The following is a 13,295-nucleotide window of genomic DNA, read 5'->3' as shown; positions in this document are numbered from 1 at the left end:
AGAGACAATAATATCTATGTCTTAAAGAGAGGGGTGTCACATCTTGTGCATTTTGATCAGATCCTGACCACAAAGGGACAGGAAGGGTAATATCTAGGAATCACTGGGGAAAAAAAACTTGCTACAAACTTCAATATCTCCAAAATGTGTGTAAACATTGTTTAAAGACAGGAAAAAAATAGACATTTTATTAGATGAGGATAGAATGGAGAATCAAATATGGTTCTGTACAAAAAAACTTTGCTATATAACTTTGACATTACATTTCCAAATTCTCATATCAACACCACCCACAAACTGGAGGTGACAACTAGATACTGGCACTGATGACAAGAGGAGAGGAGGTGCACAGGAAACAATAATATATACTAACACATGTAAAAGCAGTACAAGACACAAAATATTACATATGGAAGCAGGATTAATCATCTTTTCTTTAAAATACTGTCAAATGCAATCCATTCCTGCATCAAAATCTTAATAGTCCTTCCCTCACTGAAAAACAACACAACAAAAACTCATATGTAATAAAAGATTAAAAAGTCTAAAGATACAACTCTATCTCAAAAGAAAGGAGAAATAACAATGTAGTAAAGTGTGTTCAAAAGTAGTATAAAATTGAAGATTGGGGTTAATGTAAAGTTGACTCAGTAACTGCATATTTGCCTCCACTGTGGTACAAAATGATTTTCCTTGCATCACTGGCCCTTGTACTGCTGCAAATAGAAAGGAGCTGTCTCTCCCCATACAAGTGGCCTTAGACCTTTGGATTCTGGTTACAGCTTTGCTATAAGTTCTCAGTTAGTCAGAGTACGCTTTAAATGACTGATGGCTGCATTAGTTCTATAAACATTAATCATAGCCATTTCCTCACCAAAGAGCAGATCTCACCTCAGGTTCCTGATTTACACAACCATGCAGTTATAGTAGAACATGTAGCCAAAAGGACAAACATTACTTAAAGATTTTTTCTTTAATGCTGTGATTCTCCAACACTTGGGGCCATACACACAAGTGACCTTGCCAATAACCTGGTTGTTTGTGCCTCAATTCTCAGCAGGAAATAGGTTAGGGCTTCCCCAGTGACTGATGGACATCCAGAAAGACCATCAAGCAAGATACTTCTTCACAAGATCCTCACAGCTAGGCTGAACCCATTCAGTCAGAAAGAACACTGTTCCCTCCACCACCAACCCCCCTCCCCCATTTGTAGTTTATTTGGCCACTATTGCTACTAAATGCAAAAGCATAAACCACCCGTCCACCTGGATCTCTGAATCTCCAGCTGCGACACTTCCCTGGAGACAAATGACTGTAATTTTGAACAAACAAGGACAACAAAACATCAAACTGCAAATTCCCCAAAGAAGAATGAACCAAATACAGGCTTAAGCTTGATCAAGCCATTGTTTTGTCAAGATTGACAATGGCATCAGGAGATGGTTTGACACTGGAAATGCTCTCTGGTCCCTGAAAGGTAGCAGTGACAAAAAAAATATGATGGCCATTTCCTGTATGTACCTTTCCATTATGGGATGATTATGATTGACTGGAATTTACTTCAAAGAAGATTGTCTTACACATGGCAAAGGTTCAGACAGGAAGCCTCCATTTCATTGATTGGCAATTGATATCCCTGAGTCACGTCAAGGTGATAAAGACTTTATGGGGAGTAATTAAATAACCAGTGACAAAAGTCGAGCACTGTACTAATGTGAGGAAATTTGAGCACTACTAATTCCCTGCTAAATACTTTATTTCCCTTTTCAGTTCTCATGTACTGATTCCAGAGGGTGCAGAACATGGCAACGTCTGAAGATAATGTGGAGTTTAAAACCCTATCATTGGGAGACCTGAGGATGTCTTGCAAGGATATCACAAATCCAGGAGAATGTTTACATATTACACAAAGTGGTTCATTTAAAATTGTCATCAAACTCAGAATGGGTTGGTGAAGCAATAGCAACTACATGAAGTTAAAAGACAAAAAAAAAATCACTCCTAGATTTCCTTACAACTAGGTGTTTTAACTATTGTTTTTATATGACTAACTTCACCTGAGGGGAAGTCATCATCTTCCCACTTCTAAGCACCATAAACCTTCACTAGTAAACATGCTTGGGTATCTAGCACTGTGATGTCACCTCATTCCAACAGTCATCCACAATTTATTGTCCAAACCAACACAAAAAATGTCCACTTGAGCCAGTTGTCTGTGAGCATTGATCCAAGAGCAAACATCTCAGGAAAGGACATGGTGAACTGGACAGAGACCACTAAGATCCCACTGTTACTGTCAAGTTAATTCAAAATGCATCAAAAAAAAAAATCATCCCCCCTGCCTCCTCCAAAAAAATTATAGTCACACGATATTGAGAATATTAAGGCAGTAAACCCAGACTATTAAACCTTGAGATTTTTTTTCAAAATGAGAGCCAGAAATTTGTCCAGCCTAATCCTCCACTGCTTGAGGATCCAAATACATCTCGGGTCCTGCCTTATCAAGCTGCGAGTTATGATATACTTCTCTCTCCCCCTCAATGTTTTACAAAAACATTTACTGCAAGATGTGACTTTCTGTAGAACTGATATACTATATTGCATAAAGAGGCCAATGATTACTTAATGCCATAATAGCAGCCAATTCACATTATATTTGAGAAAGTCTTTCCTGGATAAAATGCTGGGTTGCATACCTTGAATGAATTTGAACAAAGCACCACAGTTTACCAACTAGGCCAGAAATGAAAGTCAATAAAATGCACAATATTTAAAAAGATAAGCTCACTATCAAGGACTGATTAAAGACAATTATGATTCATGTTTTTTTCTCTTTTTAAAACAATAAACACCAAAGACATTATTGTGAGAACATGTATTCCCAGGTAATTTCACATCTGTAGTACTGTGTCATTGAAGGAGTACAATCAGTGTCACATCCTACAATATAGAACACACATAGCCACTCACTACCACATAGCTAGATTCTAACCTTTCAAATAAGGCTTTTTTAAAATAAATTTCCTATTTATTGCGATATGCCAATTAAATGGAAATAATGGGGTCCCAGTTTGGGAACATTTCAGGCCATTTATTAAAAAAAGAGACCTGACAGCAGATGGAGCAGAGTTAACACCACAGATAAAAACACATGACACTCAGAAACATCCCAAGGGAATGACAGCACTTTGACAACATGAACTCCCTTTTGCTCATCTCACCTGGTCTGGTCAAGCCAGTTCCTATCATGATGGAAAGGTGAAGAACAGGCTCCCTCTTCAGATTGAGCAAAGTTAAACCAATTAAAACAATACAAATCCACTATAATATTAAAACTTTAAGCATTGATCAAGCAAACTCTTTTCACATTGACATTTTCCTTTGACCTATTTCTAGACGAGCCACCATGCACCTCAGAATAAAGTTACATCTGCAATCTAGTTACAGGAATAGATTGTCCTCTCCCTGAATGGACCAGCAAAGACTATGCAAAAGATACAAAACTGTTTCAAACCCCATACCCTGCAGAGTTGGCAAAATGACGCGTACCACCACAAAACAGTTACAAGAAACATTATTTTGCTCGGACAAAGGAATCAAGAATATTTAAGAGTGGCACAGTAACAATTGCACAACATATTAAAAAAAAAAGCAGGAGGGTGATGCAGAATGAATATTACCCACAAAGCGATCAGTTTCAAAATGATCAGCATAGAAATATGCGGACAATAGAAATTAGTTATAAACTTCCCATTATTTTTAAAAATTTGTTAAAAAGCTTAAAGTACTGAAGGGGGTGGGAAAGAGAAACATACAAAAGTTAAAACAGGAGAACTCAGGCACAGGTACAATGGAAAACAAAATCAAGCACTCCAACTGCATTCCCAACACACTGATTCTTAGGCATATAAATGAATGAATATAGCCAGGGAATCCAGCCCCGGGTTTATGGAGAGTTATACTGCACACACACTCCACTCAGAGCAGTATAAAGACATGCAATCCCCAACCCTGACTGAAAGGGTGCACCTTTAATTTCTCTCTTGTGCGGTGCGGCACACGGGTACATTTGTCATTAAAGTTTATAGAAGAGAAACCTGATTTTTTGACTCCAGTGGCTTAAGACATTAAAGCTTTTTCAGAACTGGCTGAAAATATCTCACTATAATTTTCCAAGAGTGATTGAGCAAAGTAATTAATAGGGTTGATGGCACTGAGTGACATTGCAGCATTCTTTGCCCACATGAGTGTGGGCCCAAACACCAGAGCCAGATTGGATGGCGTCATTTTATTCAGTTCACTGTTGTCAGCAACCTGGAAGTAGACAGGAAACACAATGCAGTCATGTTAATAAATCAAACATCTGGGAAGGACTTTGCTCTTTCTGTAGGAATTACTTAAAACCCCTCGAAGTTCACTTTGCCTCTGCCACTGGACTATGCCTCAAGGTCCCACTCACCTGGCCCATCTGTGGAAATTCCTACATTGGGCTCACCAGTTACATCTCAGCCCACAGAACCAGAGAACCATCCTTGATCCCAAGGGGTTATGTGCAATGAAAGACAGTGACGACTGATGCTGGCTTGAAGCTCACAGAAATCGGCACAGTGTCTGGCAACTTTGACTTATCAAAGAATTGTGTTTATTTTTCTACCAAGCCCCGAGTCAGCAGCTAATCCCAGATGCAATTCCAGACACTGTAGCTCCATTCACACGACAACTGTGGTACTATGTAGGCACAAAGTCAGCCTGTACTTATGAAAATGTTGCCAGGACTGGAAAATTGTGGCTAAATGAAAAAAAAAGCTTGGGGAGGCTAGAGCTATTGTCAGTGGCCTTTGTTCCAAAGAAAAAGACTTAACAGCGAGGGCTTGCTTCCCAGAAATCATGAAGTAATTAGTAGTGGAGGGGAACAGAGGAAAGATTTTTCACTTTCTTTCAGACAGTGGATCCAGTAAGAGGCAGAAAACCTCATCACAATTAAAATGCAACACTGCCCAACTCCAAACCCCAGGATGTGTCACTTCTAGACTTTATTATTTCAACAGTCTCCTGGCTGGGCTCCCATTTTACACCATCCAAAACTCTGCTGCCTATATCCCAACTCATACTATGTCTCACTTACTCAATAACTCTGCACTTGAGCACCTACACCAGTCATACTTGAATTTAAAGCTCTTATTCCCAGGTTCAAATCCCTCCATGATCCCTGTTCCCATCTTAACTTCCTCCAGAGAACAGGGATTTCAGAGGGTTGTACAGGTCACAGGAGGAAGTTACAACAAAGAAACAGGATGTTTAGCCCACATCCACACCGCTTCAAAGAGAGCTACCCAACACTGTGTTCATAGGCCTAGACAACACAGGTCTTCCAGTACACATCCAAGTACCATTTGACCACAAGGCCAGTAATTATCCCTCAAACTATTATTAAACCAGACTGCATGGTCATTACATTGCAGTTTATGCGAGGTTGCTACTTTGCCTGTACTGCAACAGTGAGTCGATCTCCACTGTCTACAGTAGCTCAAGACTATGAAAGCCACATAAAAAGTCAAATCTTTCTTTTGAATCATAGATTTATGGATTCAGGTTTTGATCTTCCCTTTGTACCCTAACCAAGCTTTTCATAATTCTGAAGTTCAGTCTGTCATCTTTTCCCGTCGCAGTTCGTCAATCTATTAGCCCAGTGCCGCCACATCATTTTATAATTTGGCAACCGAAACTGTATGCATTAGTTTGTTTCCAGCAAGGTTCAATGCAAGTTCAAGACAACTTCTCTACTTTCCCCACTTAAAGCTGAACCCTAGCATGTAGTTTACTTTGCCCCCAATGGTCTTGTTAACTTGCATCACTACCAATAGCGTCGTGTGTATGCCTGGACTCCTCAGACCATCTATTCTTTTGCATCTTAGAACTCCTATCTGTATGCTTGCAAATAACCTTACTTTTCTTTCCAAAACGTAAAATCCAACACTTGTATCTCCATTCTCTGACACAAGTAATGGCCTATTGCAATTCTCCCATGTTGGCTAACTTTCATTTTGGTGTCATCTACATTTTTTGCAACTACATTTTTCCAGAAGAAGTTTAAGTTGTGAACTGTAACTAACTATTTGTCAGTTGTCTGGCCATACTCTATATGAACAAAGTGTTGAATATTTTAGTGCCAAAATTGTTCCCAACTTGTTTAAAAAAAAATCAGCCTTTCACTTTGTCAGCATTCTAAGGAAGTGATTAAATATGCCTCATTCTGATGACAGGTTGGAGATCACAGCAATAATTCTGGTGCAAGTGTGAATATGTTGAGCAGGACTCAACAAAAGTTCTTTTCTCAAAAGACTACAAGGCATATCTTGAAACCAGTACAAGTGTGAGGTAAATATTTAATACATCTAGCATAACAATTACTTACAATATGATTAATGGTTTCAAATACAAAGCAGCACCTGTAATATAATTCCTGTTTTTATAATGATACAACTATTTATGTTGATTTTGTAAAGATTGGCACACTTGTACCTTCCAAAATTCAGTGGTCTACAGTTCAGTTTTTGTTTTGAGTATTCCAATCAATGACATTGCCTAGTTTCTCGACTATTCCTTATAAATGAACAAGATAGTATAGGGGTGAGCGATCGGTGAGAGATGAGAATGACATTCCTAACACCTGAAAACACTATTTAGGGTGAATGGGGGGAGGGGGGGTGGTGGATTGAGGATACAGAGAGGCAGAGGTAAGGTGACCGAGATCAGGGAGGGTGGCTAAGGAAGAGAGTGTGGCAAGACTGTGCACGTGTATAGGGTTTGCTCATGAGTGCGCTATATGATTACGCCTGTCAACACATACATGTGTACCAAGTCTGTGCAGCAGAGCCTGGTCTCCAGTTGTCTCGGTCCTCCTGGCCAATGGACCAAGACTTCACTCTGTCACATTCAAAGGATTCATTCACAGGCATCATCCACTCCTCAGGATAGGAGTGAAAGCATGTCACCCTCAATTCTATGGGAACGCCGAAGAATAATTGTGGAGAAAAGCTCTGCACTGCTACGCAAAACAAACCTCAAACCCAAACTCACAATAAACCCAATGCAGGAGAACTGTAGGCAGTAGTGCCACCACTAATCAGCTAACTTGGCACATTTAAACACTGGGTGATAAGGCCACCATCTTACCAAGCGCAGGAAGTTCAGCAAGTATTGCAGCACCACAAAGTTATCCTCAGGCAGTGTCTGAATCATCTTAGCGATGGTTTCTGCTTGGTTACTTACTGGCACTTCTGAAAATCAGTGAGAGAAAGGAAAATGGTTACACAAAAGACGAACACAACCTAACTACAGCAGGCACAAGAGTGCAAATACCATTGGATTCAATCAAGATCGCATTAAGTTGACAAACACAATGGCAATTCACCAGGATGCAGCCACCTAAAGAAGAAATGTTGTTCACCACTTTCCGTGGCAGATCAAAACTGTGCTTACAGTGAAAGTTAGAAAATGAAAGCATCTTCCCATTGACAGTAACAGTACAGGATGATATTGTCCTGGCCAAATCCTGTTACTGTGTTCCTACTGGCAACGGTAAATTCATTAAGCAACTAACAGGGGCTTTGGAGATGTTTGCTGATGCTGATCCAACACCACAGAGGAAAAGGTTTTTGGGAGCAAGACATTTTGAAAATTTCTCATTTTCTTACTTCCCCACTGAGTGCACACCAACCTTTAGCTACGGGAATGAAGATAGTCGGCTTCAGCCGGACAAGCCTGGGGGTGAGAGGTTATGGGTGATTGCTCCACTGAGATGGAGCTGCTTCAGGAGAAGGCATGTTATGTCCCCACACTGCAGCACGGAAATTAAGCTTGTAAGTGTACAGACAGCTGGATCTGGGGCCGCGTTTCCTTCCCACACTCCAGTGTGCTGACAGTCACCAGCAGACACCTCCACCATGACTAGCTTTACTGTCACTGCACTTTGAGAAGTTACTGTTCCATGACTGAACTGTTGTTTTAGTTTTGGACCATTATCATTAGTTGAAGTAATATTTATGTAAAAATTTTAAAACTGATCATTTCTAAAATGTAACAGTTTCAATTTGGCTGAGGAATGAAGGCAGCATTTGAAATATATTGCAAAAATTATTTAAAACAACATTTTTACTGAAATGGAGACAAGAGATTCTGCAGATGCTGGAATCTGGAGCAAGACACAAAATGCTGGAGGAACTCAGGAGTCAAACAGCATCTATGGAGGGAAATAAACAGCTGACGTTTCAGGTCGAGACCCTTCATCGGGACTGGAGAGGGCAGAAGCCAGGAGGAGGAGGTCGGGGGAGGAGCACAGGCTGGCAGGTGACAGGCGAGTCTAGGTGAAAGGGGGAGGGTAGGATGAAAGGGAGTGATGCAAGAAGCTGAGAGGTGCTAGGTAGAAGAGGCAAAGGGCTGAAGGAGGTGGAATCCGGTGGGAGAGGACAGTAGACCATGGAATAAAAAGGAAGGAGGTGGTGAATAGATGGGTAGGTCATGAGGGTGGGGGAGGGGAAAGGGAACGGGTGAAGGGGTCACAGAAATGAGGGGAAACAAATGGGGGGGGGGGGGGTGGGAGAGGGGAGAGGTTACTGCAAGTTAGAGAAATTGAGGTCAAGGCCTTGATTTGTAGTGAAATGCTTGACATTGAAAATGCCAACCTTCCATTTCAGGTACACCAGCAAGTACTCCCAGACTAGGTAACAGTGGAGAGTGAATCTCCCTCTAAACTGTTCTTAATTGTCTCAGCTTTAATTCACTGCTTCCTTTCTTTCTTATTATGACAAAGGAAGCCACGTGACCCATCGAATCCCTACCAGTTCCCAGCAGAGCAATCCTGCCAGCTGTATTCCTCCTCCCCTTATTCCCTGGAATCCTGCTACTTCATTCTCAAAGATAGTTCCCAGGGTTCTTTGACCTGTGGTTAGTTGGTCAATATTTGCCCCAACCCTCATGAGGAAGGACTCAGCAAGCTTTCTTAAAATAATGTAAGTTCTGGAGAGACCTCACAGGTTTTTAAAGACAATTAAAAAAAGGTTCAATAAGCTAGACATAGAACTGTTTCTATTTAGAGGTGGGGAAGCAGAGCAAAACTATGGATCACTTTGTGACCATCAGTAAGGGGTGATAATTAATCAACTGAACAAAGCTTAGATTTATGTGAGGACAATTTCAGGAGTCAAATCTAACTAGGGTCCAAAGTAACTCTCTGCTTTCATCATAAATGGGAGTCCTTTAAATGGAAGTTTACCAGATCTTGCAAGACGAAGATGATTTTTGGAAAATTCCAATTCAAAAAGGAGCAAGATGCAATAAAGAACACAATTCCAAACATTGACTGAAGAGTGCAACTTACTCCCAAATGAAACCACTTGGTCATACAGGTCATAGGTCAGCAGAGGTTCAGGTAATTCGCGAAGAAAGGTCTTCAGCATAACTGCCACCAAGTGCACATCACCATAGACTGCAAAATCCACAGGAACACCTGCAGGGAGGTCACAATTTAGGGAAGTATCTTACAGAAACACATCTCTGACCAAACTGCCTGCAATAAATTAGATGATCAACTAAAACCCACGCACAAGTGGAGTGTGACACTCCACATCAAATGAGCTTGTCCCAAATGTTAAAATTCACAATGCGTTTTCTAATGATGTAGCTCTCAATAAGAACCTCATGTTACACAACATATTAAAACAAAGTAAGTGTCATGGAATATTGTATTCAAAGTTGGAACTGAGTGACCAGCCTGCTTTGATCAGTTGTTCTATTTGTTGAATGGAATGACATGGAGGTCACCACTGTCTCCTCACAACTTGTAGTTCTACTTTCTGCTGCTGCCTACATGCAACTTCAGCAGAAAGTTCTTACACAAATTCATTATCTGTTTGGCAGTCACCATTTTATTTGGAACCTCCATTTCACTTAGCACAATTTGGATGATCCTCAAATTAATATGATGGAGCTCATAAACAGGGTAAAGGTTTACCTTTTTAGAAGGAATTAAACCCAAGACTGATCAACAACAGACAATCAAAATAGTCAGCAAACTATAGTCACGAGGAAGTCCAAACCTCACCCCCAACATTATCTCCAAAGACCATAGCACAGATCTCCAGACTAGACCATAGCTACACTTAGCAATTCTTATCATGTGGAGCAACATGCAACCTATTGACAGGCTACTAGCTTCCACTAGTGAGAGAGTCGTGAACCGGCTGGGGGGGTGCGCATAGCTACAAAATAAAGGACTGATCATTTAAAACTGAGGTGCGTAGAAATTTATTCTCTCAGAGGATAGTGAATCCCTGGAATTCTTTGCCCGAGGGTTCTAGAGGCCAATGATTAGATATATTTAAGGTGGAAATAGATAAATATTTAAAAGATTGAAGAATTTTAGTGTTATGGGGAACCGGCACAGGAATGGAGTTGATGCCAGTACAGATCAGCCAATCATAATGAATGGCAGGGCAGACGAGGGGCCAAGTGGCCTACTCCTGCCCCCGTGTTCTTGTGTACCAGTCTGAAGTGGCTCTGCACTTTCATTCACAGCCTATCCAACAATTTAGCACTATTTCCTCTCCTTCTCTTCAAGAGAAAGAAAGGTAGCACACACTTTCAAAAACCTTGTGCTGGTTCCTTCTTTCTCTTCTCACCCTGCATACCATGCCTGCATTTTGTGATAAGGACTCAATTGCGATGACTAAGGAATAAAGTGCAGATTCATGCAGGTCTTGCGTAAAACAAGTAGAAGCAAGATATAGAAAGAACTGTCCTTTTTTAAAAAATACGTAAGGGAAAGCAAGGGGATTGTTGACAAAAATGTTTGTGATGAAGGGTTAAGACAGGAACAAATTATCTCCAGTGGCTGTAGCAACAAGAAGAACATGGACATTGATACAGTATTTATAATGCAGAGTTAAGAGTACAAATAAGTTTATTGCACTATCAGCAAGCAAATGAAAAGGATCACACCGACATAAATGGTTGAACGAAGATAAAGAGATATAGAACAGGACCAGGCACATGGGATCAGATGTATTGCTGAAGTGGGGGATTAAAAAACAAGCCCAAATGAATTGTTTCTGAGTTAAAATTTCTATGTAAAACTCTGCTACAGCATTACTTCAAAAAGTAATAATGCAAAACCCTGCTTGGTTGGATCTGGAATTTAATAATGCAATAACACCGGATGCTACTTTAAAGGGGACAAACTATTCCTCCCATCATGAGAAGATGAAAACAGATCAGCTTGATAATTTTGGCAAGCCACTGGCAGCTTCAGCCTACTTCCTGTGAAAGGTGCTCAGCATATCACTAATACAGAGGAGGGAAAGTCACACCTACAATTTTGACATCAAGCTCCTAAAAAAAAGCAGGTAGCCACACACTTTGGAAAGTCAGTTCAACAGCAATGAATGTATGATCAAGAAATATTCTCCTACTTTTGAAAATAAAACTCCATTTTTGTTTTACAACAAAAACCAAACTGTTAGTTTCTAAAGACTGAGCTGTGTGTGTGCCCACTCCACCTTCACACTGAAATGACTTCCCAGCTAATCCATTAAATGCTGTTAGTCCAGGTACAAAGCAATTCACATTCTTTTGAATAAGATCTGTTCAACATCCCACAGTTTCACATCACGAGTACATGCAAAAACTCTCCTTTCAATTCTTCTTGTCTGGTTTGTTATTAAGGCCAGGATCAGATACCTACACAAAACACCACTGTTTAAACAGTTATACGAAGCTCCACTGTTTCCAATTTTGAAACCAATAGGAAATTCACTTCAGTGCTTTTGTCTTCTCCAGCTAAGAAACTAACTAAAGCTACCAGGTTCATTACGTGCACCAGTCAAAAAAATGTTCCCTTTATCCTGCTGCACAACTTGGGGCTATTATCACTTTGACAATATGGTGGGACCAATGCTTCTCTCAGTGTGGAAGAATTTCTAATAAATGCTTGAGGACAGAGTCATTTGCCCATTATTAGAAGAAACCTGCTCTTAATATTTATCCCTGGTAACGTACTAAGGCATTGCAGAGATTTTGGCTGCTAGGCGATTATTCAACTGAAATGGAAGTATTAAAAACTATTTCATAAAACCACCCCACAGTCAAAAAAGAATGATCTGAAATGAAATCCTGTTTCTTTTTCCACAGATGCAGCCTGTCCTGCTGAGTGTTTCCAGCATTTTGTTTTCATTTCAGATTTCTAATATCTGGGGGCTTTTAATTTTTTTAAAAATCTGCCCCAAACTCATTGCCTTCCAGACTACTGTCCCTCTTCCCATAACATTCTCTGGATGAAAAAAATTCTCAGGTCCCCACTAATCTTCCTAATACTTACTTCAAAACTATGTCCTTCTTCCTCCCCCTCCCTTAGTTTCTGACCTCAGCTGCTTAATTTTATACACCCAATTAAAATGATCCATCTTGTTCCAAGGAAACATATTCCCATTGCAAAAATTCTTAATTCTTTAACAGGAACTTGAAGGGCAACTTTTTTTTTTACACACACACAGGGTGATCCATATATGGAACGAGCTGCCAGAGAAAGTGGTTGAGGCAGGTACAATAACAACTTTCAAAAGAGTTGACAGGTTTAGAAAGATACGAGTCAAATGCAGACAAATGGGACTAGCTTGGATGGACATCTTTGTTGGCATAGGCCAGTTGGGCTGAACAGCCTGTTTCTGTGCTGTGTGACTCTGACTCCTGGTCTAACACTGATCCTTTCAATAACTATACTAAACCTAATTGAATTACGATTACTTCCTCCTAAATGCTCCCTATTACTGCTCCCCACTCTTCACTCCCTAGTCCAGAACTGCCTTGGACTCACTATACTATCTGGCTCCCTCCATACTTTTGACAATGATTCTATCCCAGTTAATTCAGTGGCAACTCACTCAGAGCACTGATAGTGTTCTTGGTTCTGGAGTCTGAACACACACAGGTAGGAACCACCTTCTATTCTGTTTGGTGGAGATTTCTCAACAGTAATGAGCTCAATAGCCAGCAACCACTGTTAAGCTCATTGCCATGGAGAAATCTCTGAGCTGAACTGAGCTGTGCAGCCAAACAAAGAGGGAGAGACAGCAGCTTCCATGACATCTAACAGGTGGTGACGAGGGAGATCGTAGGATCTGGATGATCTGCCAACACTGGTGCCTGTCCCCAGTAAAAGCCAAAACTCACCCTACCCCCAAGCCTGAGCCCCACATCTTGCAGTGAACGGCCACACCACTCACCCCAGCCCACCCTACACT

General features: G+C 40.6%; 1 protein-coding gene across 3 annotated transcripts in view; it reads right to left on the bottom strand.

Moving 5' to 3' along the window:
• Positions 1-1,299: 1,299 nt before the first annotated feature.
• The window catches only part of arhgap1 (Rho GTPase activating protein 1), a 50,451-nt gene continuing 38,455 nt past the window's right edge, over positions 1,300-13,295 (bottom strand). For all 3 annotated transcript variants that reach the window (XM_052029652.1, XM_052029650.1, XM_052029651.1), the window contains exons 11-13: positions 9,380-9,508; positions 7,177-7,280; positions 1,300-4,314 (exon numbers count right to left, since the gene is read on the bottom strand). In XM_052029652.1, coding sequence (XP_051885612.1) covers positions 4,120-4,314; positions 7,177-7,280; positions 9,380-9,508 — 428 coding nt within the window. In that variant the 3' untranslated portion in view covers positions 1,300-4,119. The remainder of the gene's footprint in view (positions 4,315-7,176; positions 7,281-9,379; positions 9,509-13,295) is intronic.

The sequence above is a fragment of the Pristis pectinata genome, chromosome 14 (genome assembly GCF_009764475.1).
Source record: "Pristis pectinata isolate sPriPec2 chromosome 14, sPriPec2.1.pri, whole genome shotgun sequence".
Lineage (NCBI taxonomy): Eukaryota > Metazoa > Chordata > Chondrichthyes > Rhinopristiformes > Pristidae > Pristis > Pristis pectinata.
The sequence above is the reverse complement of the archived record's forward strand: the minus strand, read 5'-3'. Positions and strand labels throughout refer to the sequence as shown.